General features: G+C 52.7%; 3 protein-coding genes across 3 annotated transcripts; all 3 read right to left on the minus strand.

The window, feature by feature from the left end:
• Positions 1 to 176: 176 nt before the first annotated feature.
• On the minus strand, positions 177 to 1,527 carry PODANS_2_12580 (uncharacterized protein; the record flags this gene model as incomplete). The annotated part of the gene is made up of 3 exons (XM_001912040.1): positions 177 to 957; positions 1,013 to 1,246; positions 1,448 to 1,527. 3 exons carry the CDS (start codon positions 1,525 to 1,527, stop codon positions 177 to 179), a joined length of 1,095 nt encoding a protein of 364 aa, XP_001912075.1.
• Positions 1,528 to 2,086: 559 nt separating this feature from the next.
• PODANS_2_12590 (uncharacterized protein) lies at positions 2,087 to 4,179 on the minus strand (the record flags this gene model as incomplete). Its single annotated transcript, XM_001912041.1, has 4 exons — positions 2,087 to 3,180; positions 3,238 to 3,842; positions 3,893 to 3,974; positions 4,056 to 4,179. 4 exons carry the CDS (start codon positions 4,177 to 4,179, stop codon positions 2,087 to 2,089), a joined length of 1,905 nt encoding a protein of 634 aa, XP_001912076.1.
• A 3,679-nt stretch (positions 4,180 to 7,858) lies between these two features.
• PODANS_2_12600 (uncharacterized protein) lies at positions 7,859 to 9,583 on the minus strand (the record flags this gene model as incomplete). The annotated part of the gene is made up of 1 exon (XM_001912042.1): positions 7,859 to 9,583. One exon carries the CDS (start codon positions 9,581 to 9,583, stop codon positions 7,859 to 7,861), a length of 1,725 nt encoding a protein of 574 aa, XP_001912077.1.
• Positions 9,584 to 19,163: the final 9,580 nt, after the last annotated feature.

Genomic DNA, 19,163 nt, shown 5'->3' on the forward strand with positions numbered 1-19,163 from the left:
TATCAACCGGTTCAAGTAAATCATCGCGCAAAAGAGTCAGGTATCCGAATAGAAGCATCGCACCGCAAATGACACCGCAACATCACAAGCCAAAAATCCAGTAACATCAGTCAGAAACCATCAACCCCGTGCCGCCATGTCCAACAACGCCATCCACCTTTTCCTTCTGCATCCGCTCACTTCCTCAAGACGGCATCATAGAAGCTCACCAGCCCACCGACTGCTGTGCCGACAAGCACACCCTTCCACCCCGAGTAGACAGCCCCGTTGATTCTCCCAACGTTCACTGGGTCAATCAGGCCGCCAAAGGTGACTCCCTGCGCGTAGACCACATACGTCGCCAAAGCCTTGACGATGCTGAATGTCAACGGATCAACTGCGTACTCCTGTCCGACGTCCTTTCTTGGCCTGCCCCGTGTGGCCACAGCCGGTCCAGAAGACGAGTGCGCGGCCGAGAGATTGAAGAAATAGCCAAACAGACTGGGGAGGAGGAACGACGTCAAGAACCACGTAAGCGCCGGGCCCCAAAATGACGCCGTCACCAAAGCAAACATATCCGGGAGCTTGACGGGATGATCATGCGTGCCCAAAAGGTTGATTGCCGGAATAGTAAACGCATAGCGGTCTGGTAGGAGTTCTTGGCGGAGCTTGTAGAGCTCAAACAGGGCGATCGTCGACAGAACAGAGTGAACCGTCGAAAGCCATTCTCTCGTTTGGTGCGTCGCCTCGGGGATCTTGGACTCGAAGTAAAGCGTGTTAAGCCTGGTCTTAACGAGAGCCGTGGAACGCTCCACCGAAGCGGCAACGTCTGCTGGGGTGGCAGGAAGTTGGGGAAGGCGAGCGGCGAGGCTGAGGGCGCGGCCCGGGGTGCGAACGAGGGCGGTGGAGAGGGATTCAGATTCATCTTCAGGACCCTCCGGAGAAGTAGCCGGCGATGGGGAAGCAGACTCGGCGGGACTGCGAGGGGTGGTTAGCTACACCAAAGACAAGAGTCAGACAAGGAGGAACATACTCGACCACAACCTCCTCTTTGACCGGCAAGGTCTGCCGCCTCTTGGCAACTGTCTTGGTCACAGTCGCATCCAAAGTCACAGAAGGAAACTCCCGCTTCACCGGCGAGTTCTCTGAACGCGCGCGACTGCTGAAGTACCCCTTCAACTTGGGGTGGGCCTGAAACCGCGCCGGGCTGGCGCTGACGAACTCGTCGATGGCCTGCTCGAGATCCGACTTGAGAAGCTTCTCATAGCTGTGAAGGAGGGGGCGCGCGTGTTAGCCATGTCGCGTCATCGCGAGAGGGGGCGTCAGATAAGTTAAAGTGGAATGCGCTCGGCCAGTGCGTTGCATGCGCGCACGCGCAAAGTGCCAGTGAGGATAAGATAGGGCAAGTCCATCCCTTGCGTGTGCATCTGAACAGTGTATATATGATGATAGAGAGAGTAAAACATACTTTGTGAGCCCGATCGCATCCGCCAGATCAACGAGATCCGACTTGCGCTGGCGCGACAGCCATCCGTTTCCGCTAGACATGTTTTTTCTTGTTCTCTCCGAGTCAAGCGATCAAAAGATATCGAGTTGGACCGCGCAAATGAAGCGATTGGGATAGGTTTCAACCTATGGGTACAAAAGCGGTGTAGGGCGAAAGATGGGGCGACAACAAGAGGGGTTACTTTTGAGTTGTTTTGTTTGTGTCGCGAAGTGGGCGGGTGGTTGTTGTTTGCAAGATTGGGGGAGGGGAGACCGGCAGAATAGGGCAGTGTGGGGAAATGAACTGGGATGATGCCGATGGGGGGAACCACAACAACGTTGGACGGAGCTCTCGAGGATTGTGCTCTTTTGGGCTGACGACCTCCCAAACTGGACAAAATTCGGGGGGCTGGGAGAGGATGGCCTCACTGAGGTCATCTGAGGAGGTGATGCGCTGGCCAATCAAGATTTTCTTGTTGTGACCTGTCAGCGATGGCCCTGCTTGTTGAGCTGTCAACCAGTTGGCCGGGCTATGTGCTGGTGAGGAAGTAACAACGGGGAGAGCTTTGATGAGAAATCTGGAATTATTCAGATAGTGTATATACGTTTAAACTCTGGCTCTCTATGACAGCTTAACATCATTGACAAACCGCTCTTTCCCTCTCTTCACTATCCTCACAGGCACATGTTTGCCCCCGTGTAACTTGAGCGTCAGGACCGACGTTGCCTTATTCAGTGTCTTTTGCGCTTTTGCCTGAGCCTTCTTGTAGAGCTCTCTTCTGGCTGCTGCGTCCATATTCTCCACCTCCCCGTCGCTCGCCCACTCGTCCACCGCGAGCTCCACACTATACTTTTGAAAAATCACCGCCAGCACAGCATTCATCTCCACCATGGCGATTCGGCGTCCCAAGCATGACCGAGGTCCATCACTGAAGGGAATGTAGCTACCCCTGACCGGCCGATAGAACGAGGCGCTGGTGTCACTCCCCTGAAAGCCGCCATAATCCACCCCATCGCCTTCCTCGTCCTTCTCATCGTCGGTTCCTGTGTTCTGAGTTTGGTACCACCTGTCGGGCAGAAAATCGTCAAGATCCGTAGGGGCGCCAGTCTTCTCTGATGATTTGGTGGGCCAAAATCGCGGGTTGCGCTGTACGCTGACGGCCATCAGGTTACACGAAAGTCCTGAAGGTAAAACATGAGTCTTCCCCTGAGCTGTGATGGTCTGATCCGAGCTGGCCGAGACAACTTTGGGAATAAGCGTGACCGGTGGCATCAAACGGAGCGTCTCGTTGATGCAGGCACCAATGTGGCTGGCCGTCATGGCATTGATGTTCTTTTCATAGTCCCAGGTTGATGGGTCGGAGTCTCCAAACAAAGAATCGACATCCTTTTGCAGACGGCGTTGCGTGGCAGGGTTGATTGCGAGCTCGGCAATGGCGAAGTGAAGTGTGTTGGCGGTTGTTTCATGGCCGGCTACGATCATAATGAAAGCATTGCCGACGATTTCAGCGTCGTCAAGACCGGCTTGTTTAGCTTTTTCAGACGGGGAGAGGCCGTATTTCGATTGAACGAGCTGTCCCATGATGTCCATTCCCTCCTTGGTAGATTCGCCAGCCTGGGCCTCCTTCGCCTTGTCGCGCAAGAATTCATCCATGTACTGGAGATAGTTGGCCTTGGCCTCGTAAGTGTAGCTCGCAAATTTGAAGGGTAGATGTTCTAGGACAATGTAAGTTTGTGATGATGATGATCAAGACCAAAAAATGGGCAACATACTAAGAAGAAAGTCGGGAAAAACAAGAATGGTGATAATCTTGTCCAAGGTCCGCTCAACTGATTTGGCAAAGGTGATGGAATGTCCGTCTGGAGGATCCAGACTGCCATACTTGACCAGCTTAGGGTCGGTGTCTTCAGGCATTTTCTGATTTGGCCACAATAAACGAAGGCCAAAGCCAACATAGCCGATGACATTCAGCGCCCAAGTCATGGTGTCATGCTCGAGTGTTGTGATGGTCTTGGTCGTGCCCTTGGTCTCTCCGCCCGCACCAAAGAGCTCGTCCAACATACCACGGGTCTGGTAGATGGCCTCGGAAAAGGTGTGAGCAGCATTCTTCTCGTTGAAACTGGCACTCGTAACCTTCCGGTGTAGCCTCCAGGTCTGAGCTTCGGTGGTGAGAACATTGTGACCAAACATGCTGAGAAGACTGTATTTGTCAATGTCCTTGGGAAAGGCCTCACGACGCTGCGTGATTCTATGAATGACCTCGGCATCTTGAGTATACATCAAGATGTCATAAGGAGAAACAGTCAGGAATGTGTCAGTCCCAAGGTACTCGAAGACTTTCTGACCAGTTGAATAGGCCCAGTCAGGAGTCATAACCCTACATAGTGTTAGTTGAACAAACGCCTCACCCAAGACTGCTCAACTCACAGTAATCGGTACTCCCATATCCATTTTGGGAGGATCTTGATCATAGGTGACCAAATCTTGATTCCAAGCTGCCACCATAGTCCTATTGGTGAGGCATCTAGATATCTAGTGTGTCAGTGTTTGATCATGGCACTCAAGATAGATGTCGATATCTTTCACTTACGAACCACAAAGTATTTAAGTCCCGTCTTTCGAGCAATGAGCACATTTCGCCGCCATGCCGCAAAATAAGAGAACACAGCATACGCCACTGCCGCGCTAAGCGCTGCCCATAATGTAAACAGCATTCTGGGGTACACCAATTTGGTATAACAGTGGTGTCTAACGGTTCTCAGTCAAATCAAGGCCGGTGGTGAGGAAAGGGGGCAAGGGAACAAAGGTGGTCGATAGTGGGAAAGCTAGCTGGTTATTCAATGGGCCGGCCCTGGTCTAGGGAGGCGGATTTCTTCGTGTGGGCACCCCAATGGTGGTGAGTTGACGATAGGTAGGTGCTGTAAAAGAATCATGAGGGTAATTCGTGGCTCCTTTCTTGGTTCCAGTGAGACTCTGGGGTTGGCGTGACGCGTTTAGCCAATAGTTTGTGACACTGTGAAACTTGATCTGGTTCCGAGGGCTCGATGGCACGGTGGAAGGAGGTGCAAGAGGGCTCGTGGTTGGTGAGAGGATCGGGGAAAGTGTGGCAGGGCCCCCACTTTATCAGCTTGGGAACTTCAGGGCCGGGAAAGTTCCCGTCCGAAGCATTTTCTTTGGGAGATCGACAATGGAAGCGACTTCAAATATGAATAGCCCGCACCTTCATCAACCCTCCAATGGCTGGACCTCTCGGGTTCGGATTCGAAATTTGGGGGTCAACTGCCCTGAAACGTATCTCTGCCGCTTGGACGCTTTCCAGTCCCCGTCATCGAGCCAACGGCTGTCGAGTGCATATGTCACTGATATCGGTTTGCGGTCTCGCATTCCGGAATCTTTCATGTCTCGGCAGTAAGCCAATTCACCTCAGCAAGCTCATCATCAGCCATTCTCGACACCCCGACGCTGTCGTGCCGTCGTGCTCATGAATGATTGATGAGACAAGCCCCGCCCCCTGACGAACCTGTCCACTGGAGAACGATCCACAGCGGGAATCTTGCGCCAGGGCTGTTTAAGTTGGCGCAAATCTCAACAATATCGCCAAGACTGTCCATTTCTGGAACATCACATCTTCAACTGCACTTCAGAACTCGACTGCCTCCAGCTTCGATATTCAATATATGTACATCTCGAAGCTCCGACCAATGCGACATACAAATGCCCCGAGGCATGGTTACATTCTGCAACACCATCCAGCGCACGTGGGGAAAGAAGACTGCAATTGTTGTTCATGTCTGACAATAATATTCTTGTTCCAAGATACTGCACACACCTGTGCCGCCATCTGTCCCAAGATTGATGCAAACATCGGCTGCACCCGTCCCAGTTACACAAACACCATCTGATAATCTGCAAGCAACGCTGGGCACAATTCTCCATTGGGGCCCTGCCACACCTCCCATCGAACAAATCTGCAAAGCTAAAATCAACCTCCTCTGTCGATATGGTCGAGCCGTGTCAGCCGTACCGCCGTGGTCCACAGTAAGCCACCACAAAACGGCCGAGCAGCCACCGAAACGGTCACCCTCTTTACAAAGGTAGTCAGAGCCTGGTCCCTACTTTCTAAAAGGCGTACCGGTACCTATGACTTCCCAGCCTAGAACCCTGCCCTTCCCCAGATTTGCGGCATATGAAGGACAGGCCAACCTTGTCAACCACCCCCACCATCTTTCCCTCTTCGCCAGGGCTCATCCCTCCCCCGGGCCCAGCTCCCGACTCATCGATCGACTCCCCTTGGCAGTTGATGAGTGCTCATCTGGACTGAGGAGGATCTGTCCGGTGTTTGGAAACAAACGATGGTGGGAGGTCTGATCTTGAGTGGCAAGGCCCCGAGATCAGGCTTGCGGATGGGATGTCAGTTGGGCGCGAGTCAGGCTTCTCACTGGTGTGAGATGATAGTGGCCGACACTTCCAGCTTAGCTTGATGCTATCAAGGCTGACTTGCACCAATACCTCACACCTGCTGCTGATTTGCCAGATCCAAACCTTGACTACAGACGTACCTGCATCCACACCTTGGCCCCCGCATCTAGATAACCGTCTCATGATGACGTCTCATATCAGCCAAAGCTTCCAGCCCAGACGGGATCATGCCCATCTCAGAAGTCAGAGCGGGATGGCAAGTGACCAGAGCCCACACAGTGTCCAGCTTTCGGTGGGCCATCTCATGAAGGTGAGGGAGTCATCCAAGGAGCTGGCATCCGGAGAGGGCAGACGTGGATCTGAACTGGGGCCGTTGTTGAGGAGGGTTTGAAGTCATTCCTCTGCTACGTGAGCCCTCTGGTTCCTACAGTTGGGCTTCATACACGGGGCTTTCGTTTGTTGACGATATACTTAATGCGAGGGATCCTGTGCTCATTGCTACACTGGAACCTCATCCAAGAACCTTGTGCAGGTTTGATATGCCCGCAGAGTCTGCTGCTAGGTATTGAATGATGTACGGCTGGATCTCTGGCACCAAACAACATACAAAGGCCTTTGTAACAGAATCTTCCAAAGCATCTCCCTCCGGCTCTCCCCCTGCTCTTCCCATTTTGGTCTTCCGCCTGTTCAAGGGAGATAAGTGGCTTTCGGCGCAGGGGAGCGCCGGTGTATTCGTAACTCCAGTGATATTGAGCTGTCCTTTTGGGAATCCGTGAGGAGTAGACGCGGGGGTTGTACTCGTGTGTTTCTGGGGATTGGCAGTTGGTGTTGGAAGTGACAAGTGGAAGAGGTGAGGGGTGGGTAGGAGAATACCTGGTTTTAAAGGAGCAATATCATCATTGAATCCCCTCATCCTAAGTAATTTGGGCATATAGTCTTGTCAAATCTCTGGTCATTTGGCCACTCTTTTGCTGCTGAATTTGCCCCTTCAATGCCCCAACTTTGGTGGCCTTGTGATATACGAGATAAGGATCCTAACACCCGACCACTTCTCTCAAATCAAATCTGTAGTCCATTACGAGAAGAGATCCATGCGGGCCAACAAAAAGCTGGGCTGGCCGCATAAAGATAGAAGCCTGTTTTGGCCCGTCTTGGGATGACATTCACCGATGACATGGAGATTTACATTTCCCATAAGTCACAGCACGAGAAAAATCACTGGAATCAACACCTCAGTTCAAATTGTCACATATCTCACATCTCCACCCACCAAAACCACACAAAAGAAAAACAAGGATATCTCTTTAATATATATTACACGAACCTCCTCCCTTTTTATCTTGTTTCTCTGGACTACCGCCACCCTCACAGTCCCATTTCGGAAAAGACAAGACCCTCTGACCACCTATCCCATCCCAAAAGCAAATGACCGACCTCATTAACGTAATCTTCTCTCCCTGTCCCTACCCGTCTCTACTATTCGTCCCGTGTGTTGTATCAAACACAACAGCCCATCCCATAAAAGCTATAAACCTCCTCAATTGAACTCCGACCCGTCACCTTCCAGTTCTGTGATCCCTATACCATGTTTGCCGAACTTTTTATGAGCGCGCCGAAAGACAAACTGAACTGGAAAAAACTGGAAAACGATGAACGAGATGTAGCGAGCCGATTGAAAGGACCGAGAAAAGAAAGGCAGAGAAAGGCATGGCGGGTATAATTGAGAGTGAGGGAAAAGAGAAATAACCGAGAAATACCGATACCAAAACCGTCGCCGTGAAATGAAATAAAGACAAGGCAATGTGATGAAGGGAAGATGCGCGAAAATGCTAGTAATTCTTTGCGAGCCGGCACGCAGGGTACTGGCACTTCACGAAACCCCAGATAGTGTTGGTGCTTGTGACTATGCTTTGTATGACGATACTGCCGCACTAAGCATGATGGAATAAACTCGGATGTTGGAGGCGTGGATCATCACTGGTGTGAACCAGCAGATCCAGGGGTGGAACCAGGGGCAGCATAAGCCCCTCCATCCTGACTGCCATGCTGTGATGGAACCATGCTCGCACGGCGAGCAGGAGCCGGAGCCAGCTGGGATGAGCCAAACGGACTGCCCAAAACGTTCGCGGACGCATGGCGGGGATCGGGCAGCACGTTTACACCAGACATGGCTGGGATAGTGGGCGTTTGGTAACCCGACCAGCGAGGCTCATAGCCATACGTTGGGGCCGGAGCTGGGGCCGAAGCTGGGACCGTTTGGTTCACGCCCGAGGATGTGTACCCCGTGGTGCCATACACCGGACTGCTGTGGTTGCGAACATGCTTAATGTTGGAACTGTGGAAGGCCGAGCCGGGGTTGGAGTGCTGGTTTCGTTGATTGTAGCTATAGCTGCTGTAATCATTTGCACGGTACCCATTGTTGGAAGCGCGAAAGTCAGACCCGCTGGATGTAAAGTTATTCATCGGAGCAGGAGCGGGTTGGTAGCCCGAGAAGCTGTTGCTAGGATAACCAGACGCAGCAGGGTAGTTGGATGTTGCGACTGGGTAAGCAGGAGTTGAATACCCCTGGGAGAAGGTTGGAGTGGCCCACTGGTTGAAGCTAGCATCTGAAACAGATCGCTGGTGCCCAGAGCGGCGGCCAAAGTCCAATTCATAGATGCCGTTTCGATCGTAATTGGAAGCACTGCCGTATTGAGGAACTGTCCGGTTGGTCTGAGCATCATATCGCTGCGTATTGTATGTCGGCAGAGATGCTTGGTTGGAAGTGCCGGTGCGAGAGTCATACTGAGTGGTGCTTTGAGACAACGTTGGTTCCAGGGTGCGCGGGCTATCGTAAGTGCGTGCCGTCACATCTGTGTCCCTGGGTACTGGGGGATAAGTAGGGTTGGGATTTCGTTCGAATGTGAATTCAGACCGAGGTGGCCTGGAAAAGTCGTGCTCGGGCGAAAGGGTGCTGGGTTGGCTAGCTCTACGAGGAGCTGCCGCAGCTCGGGGAGCAGACGTCCTTAACGCGGCACCACTGGACTGTGTGCGTCTGTGAGCCGAGCTTGTCTTGGCCTTTGTCTTCTTCGCTGTGTGAGCGCCTTCAATGTTTGGGAGAAGCTCAATATCCGGGACAGCAGAAAGAAGGCCGGCGTCCATGTCATTGTCAATGCGTCGGAGAATGTCAAGGACTTCAAGCGTGCTGTAGCCACCACGACACAAGCCCTGATACCAATCAGGGACAGGCACCGAGGATGCCTGGTGGATAGCCGCATCAAGATCAGGCTCATCGGCGTCATCCATCTCATCTTCCTCCGCCTCGGCATCGGCCCGGGTGCGCTTCTTGGATCCCTTTCTTTTCCCCTTGTCGGCGTCATCGATCCGTTTCGCCTCGCGGCGCCTGACAGCAACCGTCCAATCCTTCAAGATGCCGTCCTTGCCGCTCCTCTCATTGTCGTTACTCCAGACCTGAATACGCACAACCTGGATGATAATCCTTTGAAGTAAGGTTGATTGATAGTTCATGTCAGATCGATATCTCGCTCGTTGATAGTGCTTGCGGCACACCATCAGCCAGACATGGTCAGGAACGGCACGGGTGCATGATTTGTTTCTGCCAAAAATATGGGACATGGACTTGCGCATGTTAATCTTGGCGTCAGGGAGTGTGCAGGGCGTCATGACGGAGCATTCAGGAGGCTTGTCAATGTCGAGCATCCGAACACACTCGGTATGATCCTGGCAAACGTCAGGGACGAGGTAGTTGTATAGATCTGGTCCGATCCAGAACCGGCCGACGGTGCCAGGAGGCCCGACGGGCAAATTAGGTTCGGATGCCACTCGCCGGTGAGGAATGACTGTGTCTTCATTGTTTTCGTAGGAAAGAAGATCGTGAGCGCTGAAAAAGATCTTGTTAGCATTGGAGTATATCTAAGGAGGGTTGTGAGACGTGACGTCACCAGCCAATCAGAAATAAAGATCTTATCTCTGATCACTGGCGCACAGATACCCACAAAATGACGAAAGGCCAAGAAATTGTGGCAGAAACCAGTGGGTCATTTTCCGCCATTTGCAGGGGCTAACCGCTGCGACGGTAACGGCCGTGCATATTGCCAAGCTCACTGAGCTCTGGCCGTTGAGATATTTGGGTGATAGGGGGTTTTCGACGATAATGTCGGCGTGGTAGATGATGTGGCAGGACTTGGGAGGAATTGGGAGGAATTGGGAGGAATTGGGAGGAACTGAGGAAAAGATAAAACATGTAGTAAGTCAACGTACCTATTCAAGCTCACGTTTGAGTTTGACTGCCCGCGACGGGGGATGATAACGTCGCTGGGTGACTGAGCTCGAAGGGGCAATACCTGATTGTGACCGCGGGTTGTGTTGTTATTGTTGCCATTGAAACCGATAGCAGCGGAGCGGTAATTGTCGCTGTGGTTCTCGAGCTTGACACGAGGCGAAGTCTGAACATCTTCGTCCTCGTCAATATTGGTGAGGTCAACCTGTTCGGTCGCCATGTCCAGATTCCGATGACTGGGACTTGTTCGAAGATCAGGTGGTTGATGAAATTGATACTGGGCCGATGACCAAGAATCTGATTTGTTCGGGTGCCTGGAGAAAAGTGATGAAGTACGGGAAAAGTCCGAAGCTGTGGTTGTGGCAGAGGTGAAGGAAGAAAGGGAACTCCTCGACAGAGAGAATTTATGGCCTGGGGAGCTGGGGCTGGCAGGTGGTGACTGACAGGCGGGCCTTGGGCATTCACCACTAGTTGGGATAGACTTGGGATCAATACTCAAAGACAATGGTAATGAATAGCCTCCAGCGTCCCACGGCGTGCGATTCCTGTGATTGGTAACGGCCACGCTCTCGTTGGGAGAGTCGGACCCACTTCTTTGCGAAGTTGCTCTGCTGCCGGGTGGTGACGGAGTGTTGGGAACTGCCGTAGAGGTTGCCGTGGTCTCGCCCGTGGCAGAAGGGGTTGAACTGTCGATAGAGTCCCTCCGGTGCGTTTCTCCTTGCTGTGTTCCGTGAAGCGCTCCTTCAAACCCTCCTTGTAGCCCAACTGGAAGACCTCCCTGGATTCCTCCTTGTAGTCTTCCTCCTACCCCACACGATACGTTCAATAGCGATGTGACGTCCATTTTGTAGATGGCTGAGACGGGCCTCAGGCAGCCATTCGAGGAAACCCTGTTCACCCGACACGCCCCAATGCTTCGTTCGACCAACCAGTTGGCCCTCCCTAATCTCTCAGGGACAAGATGGAAGCTCCGTCTAAGCTCAGGTCTCCGCCCTGTGTGACCTTCAGTTCAAGATAGCGAGCTAGCGTGTTCCGAAAACGAACGAGACCTCTGAGTAACAACTGGAACCTTGACGGCTGGTGCGTGGTCCTGCCCTCGGCTGACTCTGCAAAATGCCACTCGATCCCCTCGGCTCAGTAATCGTCCGCAAGATTACCGGCTATTTCGGCTCCGATATCGTCGGGCACAGTTGTCAAGCGTGATCCCCGGGTCCGTCACGTAACCAAACAATGAAACCACCCTTTCCCAAATGACGTTTCAAAATTCCACCAAGATAACTGACTTCAGCTTGAAGTCGTCCAAAGACCTGCGTTTCGATGTCGAGAGTCCCGCTTTGATGGCCGTCCCTGGCAGTTTCCTTTGGGCCTGTTTCCTTTACCGACACGCCGACCTGTGGATGATTGATCGAGTCCCAGACAAACGCAGGACTCAACCGATCGTGCTCAATAATAAGGCAAGGATACACGACTGTTGCTGATGTTGCGTCGCTTTTCTTAACCCCGTCAGGTTGTGTTGCCGCGCTCGCTCTTGTTCTCGCCACCGCTGTCGTCCTCGTCGATACGAAACTGTCACCACAATAAAGACTTGCTTCCGATGTGGTGATCTATAGGGCGAAGAAGGTTCGGAACCAGCAGCCAGGCGAGCTAGACGGGTGGTCCTCCACCTTATGTTCTCCAGACGGCTCGGCACAAGCGAATATCTGCCCCACGCCGCGGGCGCGGACAAGCTTATCGAAGGGATCGACGTTTGAGACTCGCACTGACAGTCCCACAGACAGTTTGATGGGACCCGAAACACCTTGGATCCAGGCACTGAAGAATGGAAGTCGGGTAGCTAGCTCAGGGTTGACAAGGAGGGGGGGGAGGAAACATTTGGCAGCCAACAGCCCCTCCAAGAAATCTGTAACAGGTATGAGTGGATCGAAACAAAATATAGCAACTTCGCGAGCTGACACTGACTTGGTAAACAGGTGGACACAAGAAAATAGCTCAAAAGAACCCGCTCCAAGAAACCCGAAGAGCCAACCGGCGGCCGTCTGTCGTCCAGCTCGATCACGATACGAAGCCAAGCGAACAGACGAGTGTCAAGAGAACAGCACCAGAGCTGTCGCCGCGTCTCAAGACAGAGGTCGACCAAGATCAGACGGACCGTATAATGTCGAAGTGGTGATGCCGGGTGTTGGATGGCACCAGTGGTTGCCGAGGCAAGAGGGAGAAAAGGGAAGGAATGAGCTGGTCGCAACAGCTTGGTTGAGCAAAAGGAAACAACAAGAACAAGTTGAGACGATTCCTTTGGCAGGACACCTCGAGCCAAAAAGAGGAATGGGGATCAATGAGGGGATAAGGCTGGCACTTGGGTGCATGAGTCGAAGACACACAGTCCAAGGACAGTACGTGTTTGAGTGCGTGGTAGGGTACATCCGGGGACAGCGACCGGGAAGACCTTGAGGGCCGCCGAATGTCTTGCTGGGGTGCCAAAGGTGATGTCCTGTGCCCGACTGGGATCAACCAAGCAGCCATGGATCAGAGATCCGGGGCGGGCAGCACGACGCAGGCTGGCCGAAGCTCTCAGGAACGGGCAGATGACAGACCGTTGCACGGTCGGAGGGTCAGGACGGCAAGGGTTTTGCACAGAGTTTCCGTCTGCAGCGCCGCTCCCATGCCCTTGCGCTCCCTTTGCATTGAAGAAGGTGTTAGTCGACGTTTAGGGTTCCCCACACTAGACGCAGTGGTGTAGTGTAATGGTGGTGGTGGTGGTGGTGGTGTGGTCCTGTGGATGGGACCGGGCTCGCAGATATCCCCCGAGGGGGTGTGTACGTGCTTGGCCAGCAGGTAGCTACCAGACTTTGTGGCTCCTGTCTTTCTGTGATGAATGTACAGGGTCATGGACCATGGTCCCTGATGTGGCCATCCTTGTGGAGTGCTTGGTGCGGATGCAACATGCCGCAGAGCCTTCTCAGTCATCCAGATCCCTGGTCACCCAAAGTCTTGGCTACATCCCATATGCCGACCGTTTTCAACATCGCAGAAGCCTACCCGCGCGTCAGATTGGCCCGTTCAACATCATGGCGTCAGATATTCGTCTGAAGCGCTACACAGAGGATCACCAGGGCGAGAATCAAAACCAGTAGCTGAAGACCTTGTTGCATTCGTTGCCAACAGGCAGAGGAAAAAACCAACACCACTCACATCTTGTTTGGTCTCGCTTTCACAGAAGCACAAAAAGACACATGGGGTTGAGACAGACTCGGAGGCTCTAAAAAGCACATGGCCCGTATCCGCATGCCCTTGATGGAGACTGCCATCTCAGGATTCGGTGTGGCGCAGCACTTTTTCCAGGATCGACAAGCTGAGACTCCGAGATGGGGCGTGAAACGTCTTGAGAAGCCATGTTTGCCAGGAGAGTGGAAGACTCGAATGAATCCAGGCACGGTTTCTCGGGTCTCTTCTTGTAACCGGATTCATCAATTCACAAGACTGAGAGCTGTCCACGGGCATAGGCGGTCGATCCCATTGCAACGGTGCTAGTGAGAACAACAAAGAAGCTAAAGGCGCGAAAGGGGTTGCCAGAAACCCGCCGAGGCTAACGGCACCAGAGGAAGGACAGGGTTCAGCAGCGCTGGATCGAAAACGGAGCCGTTGTCGCGGCTAATTTAGCAACCTTCTGCAGCCACACGATACCCGAAACGTCATGTTTGGGACGATGTAACCCTATCTTGAACTGGTGGAGGAGAAGGCGTGGGTGTTGATGTTGACGAACCCTCAGTAGAGTTATCGGTGTCGGTTTCTTTTTTCTACTGCTGGGTAGCGACACCACTCGGTATTCGTCACACCATTTCAGAAGATGGGAAGAGTGCTCAAAGTGCTGCGAGCTATTCTCTTCATGTTTGCTATGTTGGCAAATGGCTTCGCGTTAGATCGCCTGTCACAAGAAAAAAAAGGAACCGGCAGGGGGGTGTATGAGAGGGGCTGCCGGGAGTTGTCCGATTTGAATCCGATCGAGCCTAGGCCCAGCCAGCCCAAGGGAAGTAGGTGAGCGTACCTTGAGCAGTATCACCAACAAGATTAGGACTACCCTCGTCGAAACAGCATCAGAAACCAAACACAAGTTTGTCGAACCAGTATAGGTTGTGGTGATATCCATTCATGACAGTAGTCTGAAGTGATGGTGGACAGAAAGCTTGTCTCCATGTCGAGTGGGCGAGTGGGCGGAAGATGGTCCGAGTTGCGATTGGCTCTTCTGGCTCCTGGAGGGGTGTTTCAGAAGAAGGAAGCTCACCACTGCCCAGCAACCACCTGAAGATGGAGAGCGGGCAATGCAGGGGACGAGATAGGGTGCGTCTACAGATGTTTCAGCGGGCTCCCCAGTTCATGCGAAGAAGAAAAAGCCAAAGTCTGGGTCGCCAAGACTCCTTCCCGCAGCGGGCGGGAGGCCCACTCTTGATGACCCGGAGAGGGCCTACTAACCTTGAGTATAGGTGATTTGAATAGGGATAGGTAATAGTATTGGATACTGAAGAAAGTGATATCAACAGGCTACCTACGGTCACGGTACTAAATGGACACTTCTCACCTTCCTAGTTGCTCTGGCACACGTCGCTTCCCCTGCTAGGTTCCTACTCTTGACAGGCCGCTGGCGACCCCACCCACTAAACCTTCGTCCACCAGCTTTCCACTGTGGCAGGTGCGTCTTGGACGATCATTCATTCATGCTTTGCCATGTCTCTTCTGACGGCCCTTGGAACCCGGCGTGCCCGGAGACCCCTTTCTTGTTCTCGAAGCTTCAGATTCCCTTGTCGTCGATCAGGCTCTGGAAGCGCACCAACAAGCGAAGGTAACAACATTTCGACCCTGGACCGATTGAACCGGCTGGGCTGTCTTGACCTCGAAATAAGGTTGGTTCGTGTGTTTTTGGGAACCTGGGAATCTCTATCTGAATCCCTCGTTTGTGGGTGACACGAGAATACGGGTGCCTAATTGTCGATCCAGGACAGACAGTTCAAAAATAGCATACGGCATGTTTCTGGAATACTCAGGGAGCCCTCATGCGGAAGCGAGGCTCAGCTCCGTATCTTTGCCGGCCGCTCCCCTCTACATCCATCACCTCACCTCAGTCGGCCCCGGCCATGGTCCGAATCGTAGCCTCGGATGAGAAACGTTCAATCAACTACTGTCCCCCGAGTGCAAAGCTTGTTTCTGGCCTTCGGACAATTCTCAACGTCTCGGGCATCACAACATGCCGACTCTGCACAAATCGTCCTAGCAAGATGCCACACAAGAAACATGCAACACGAGGCACAGGAATATCAAGCAGGTGGCCCCACCCGAACAAACTCTCCGCCGTGTTCCTCGTCTTCGGTGATACAAGCTCAACTACCAGCCAGCTCTCTTCAGGAAACAGAGCCCGACCCAGTATTCATTCGGGCCATGGCTCCCAAACACATTTGGCATCTCCGATAGCGCTCCCAGTGCGGCACCTCAGTGGAGCGTTACTCTTTGGAAGCTAAACATAGTTTTTCTAGTATGTGACTAGGTAGACAGTCACATTGAGCATCCCTCCCCTAAGCATATCGATCCATCGCGCATTCCCAAGCATGCAACCTGGATCTGGAGAATGAGATATCTCTGAAAGTCCCGGCCGAATAAAGCCAGTTGCAAGACCGGACGAGATGACTGTGCCACTCAAACCCCGGAATCAGTTCGGACTCTTGATCTAGGCATCTGGCAAAGTCGCCCTACGCCCCCTTTGCGCGGCTTGGAACCGAGACGGCACTGTGCCACCGATGGGGATGCCAAAGTCTAAGATTGACAAGTGTTGCGTGGTGTTGTGGTCTCGAAACGGTACACAAAACGGCAGAAAATATCCTCCGATTTCACCTTCCTATAGGCCATACGAAAAGCTGATGAAAGCCACGTCCCAAGTCACAAACGGATGTTCGGGTAGGGATGCAAGTTTGGCTACTGACAAGGCGACCAGCGGCCAAGCATGGGAACTTCTGATCTGCTGGTCATATCGTCCCCGGCGATGACACTAACTGGACTCTTCCAGGTTCACCATCCACACACTTCGATGCACAACATTCAAGACACACAGGGGTTCATCTCGCGGTCTGGTGTCTGCGGAGAATTTCCTACCCGGTTGCGTGTCAGACGGGTGGCCGCTGTTGTAATGCATGCGGTCAACTTGGAAGTAACAAAGACAGGGCGGCTTTCCTGCCCGGGGAGAGAGCAACCGGGCCTCATGGCCGAGGGGAAGGGGGTGGATGATGTGGCAATGATCCGATGTGATGATGTGTAGTGCGGAAGATCGGATCGGGGGGTGCCTGCTCCTCAACCGATCGAATAAATGATATCGATGACAGTCTCTCTACATCAGACGACCGTCAGATGGAGACCCAAAGGGGGGTCACAACATTCCCCCCCTTTTCTCCTGCTTGCCGACTTACAACACCCGCATTCTGTTCCCCTCACGGCAGAGTTTCTCTTCCAGTAAGAGACTTGGATTGTAACTGCTGCTCCCCGCCGACCCCGCGTCAAGCAGCGTGGCGTTATGTATCTGTACGATACTGCTGTTGCCCGCCACGCTTGCACCAAACTGGAAGGCAACACATGATGGCTGCCCCTTGGTCTGGCCGGACGGACGGGGAATAGCAGCCGATAATGATGATGGATACAATGGGTTCTGGAACCACGTTGCGATTTCCCATGTACGCATCGGAAGTCGGAAGCCAACGCCCCCCCCCCCAACAGTCAGTAGGTATTCGGAGACTTGCGTCTAGGATTAGCTTGCCCCTTTTCTTGCTTCCCCTCTATCCACACGACCTGCGGACCATGACTTCACAATGAGCCGGAAGGGGTGCTCTGAAAGAGTGGAGAAGGGTGTGTACATATGTGAAGGTACAGTACCTTGATGTTGTGTAATCGCCTACTTGCCATCCGAGTCAGGCCAACGTGGGAGGGTTGGCGGCTGACTGATTCTCTGTGTGTGTGAGGTGTTCATGGATTTGTTGGGGATGTAACTGATCAGGCTGAAGACTGCTGGGCGGGTCGTATTGTTCAGATTGATGTGTAGAGCCGCATGGTGTTCGGATGCTTGTAGTTTGGGCCGCGTGCGCTTGTTGCCTCTTTGCACACTCCCTTCGAGAGATGGGTTGTCTCCCCTTCTTGCAGTGTCTTGTCGCCTGGATTTTTTCCAAGAGCATCAATCAGAGAGGAAAATGGCTCGGCCAAAGTCAGACTTGGTATTCGATTTGGTGTGTGGTTCTTAAACCGTCGGGTTGTCTTTCATGATACAGTGGGCGCAAGTATCGGATAGACTTCGTGTTTCATGAAGGTGTGATTTCCCTTTAGTTTCCTCAGCCGCAGATTCATGATATTCCTAGAGATACGCTGGCCAGACCAACGCCATTACTTGATCCAGATCTTGCCAGTGAGGGTATAGGCCATTATTTTGTTGTAAATAGCTGTGGTCAGCTTCCGACATAATTGCCCGGTCAAAAGCCCAGACCTGTTGAAAGCTTTGTAGCTGGAAGACTGGCATAGACACAAAAGACTCTAGGCATACACGGCAGCAACAGGTGTTCCATTTGGGCTGTGGAGCATCTGATATTTTTGACTCGGCATGATTAGATATAGGTGCCTTTATTTCATTGTTGATCTACCAGTTTCATTTTTTAATAGAGCCCTTGATTACCTGCCAGGTCTGCAAATAACCGTGGTACCTCATTCACCACAACCTCAACTACTTCAAGATCCTCTAGACACTTCTCTTTTCAACAGCCGCGTCTCCGTGCCATCTCGAATACGATGATCCAAATACCTCTAACCAGAAAGCAGATAAACTTCAAGGCCCAAACTGAATCCCCAAAACTCCACCGGAAAAGCACCCAACAGCCGCCACAGTGTCTGTTACTGTTATCCCAGCATTTCCCGCCCAGATTATCGAAGCGATCGAGGCTATTGCCGAGCTCGAAACTGTCGAGCCTATGCCCGCCCCAGCAGCGCGAGCGAGCGCACCCGTAGACACTGTAGGCACTGAGCGAAGGAAGTCTGTACTGTGTCATGAGGTGACATTCGGCCAAAGTCTCGGTTAGCCAAACCAGCGTTCGACTCCCAGGTCGATCACGCATGTTGTATTATTTGGAACGAGGGTGCTCGCATACGGCATCAGAAAGTTTGTACCATATCTGATCTTGGACAGCAACCTTGAAACCGTGAGACTCTAACCATTCGGATTTTTCACGAAGAGGTTGTCCAAAAAAAATCAGGAGTGAAAGTTACATTTGTCAAGCCAAACACACCAATACTTGTCTCCCAATAGCATACTCCTCTTTCAGTGAGCATCCAGCACCCCCTATCCCTAGTAACAAGTCAACAAGCTCCCCTACAGCTGCCTGCCAAGCTTCACACCACTCAACTTTCTAATCACCACCCCTCAACTGATCTTTCAAAACTCCTTGAATGCTCCCTGAAGCCCTTGAATCCACACCCGATTAGAATCATCACCCAGTCTCCCAACACTTGCCGTAATTTTCCTCCTCCCAACAATAATCTACCGCCACAACACACACACAACCCCCCATCCCCATTGAATCTTCCATCCTCCAAACCAAACTCATCCCGTTCCTTGATGATGATGTGCTTCTAAAGACAATGGACCATCAAGCCGTCTTGCGCCCCCTCATCCCTTTCACAGTCGCCACTTGGTATTTGTGTACAGTGATGGCGTATGGAATGGTAACCGGGATCCCGTGTACGCCATCAGTCCGGATGGATGGCATGGCCGGCTTGTCGAAAGCCTCGGCCAGGAAGCCCCAATGGCCAGGAAGCCCCAATGGCCAGGAAGCCCCAATGGCCAGGAAGCCCCAATGGCGAGGAAGCCCCAATGCGTATCGAGCAATAAACTTGCCGTGGCAGGGCAGCAGCCCGTTGGGGGACACGCGAGGTTGGTGTCTGCGGTGTCTGTATGCTCCCGTGGTGCGAGGTTCTCTCAGGCAAGGG

Source organism: Podospora anserina, chromosome 2 (assembly GCF_000226545.1).
Source record: "Podospora anserina S mat+ genomic DNA chromosome 2, supercontig 2".
Classification (NCBI taxonomy): Eukaryota; Fungi; Ascomycota; class Sordariomycetes; order Sordariales; family Podosporaceae; genus Podospora; species Podospora anserina.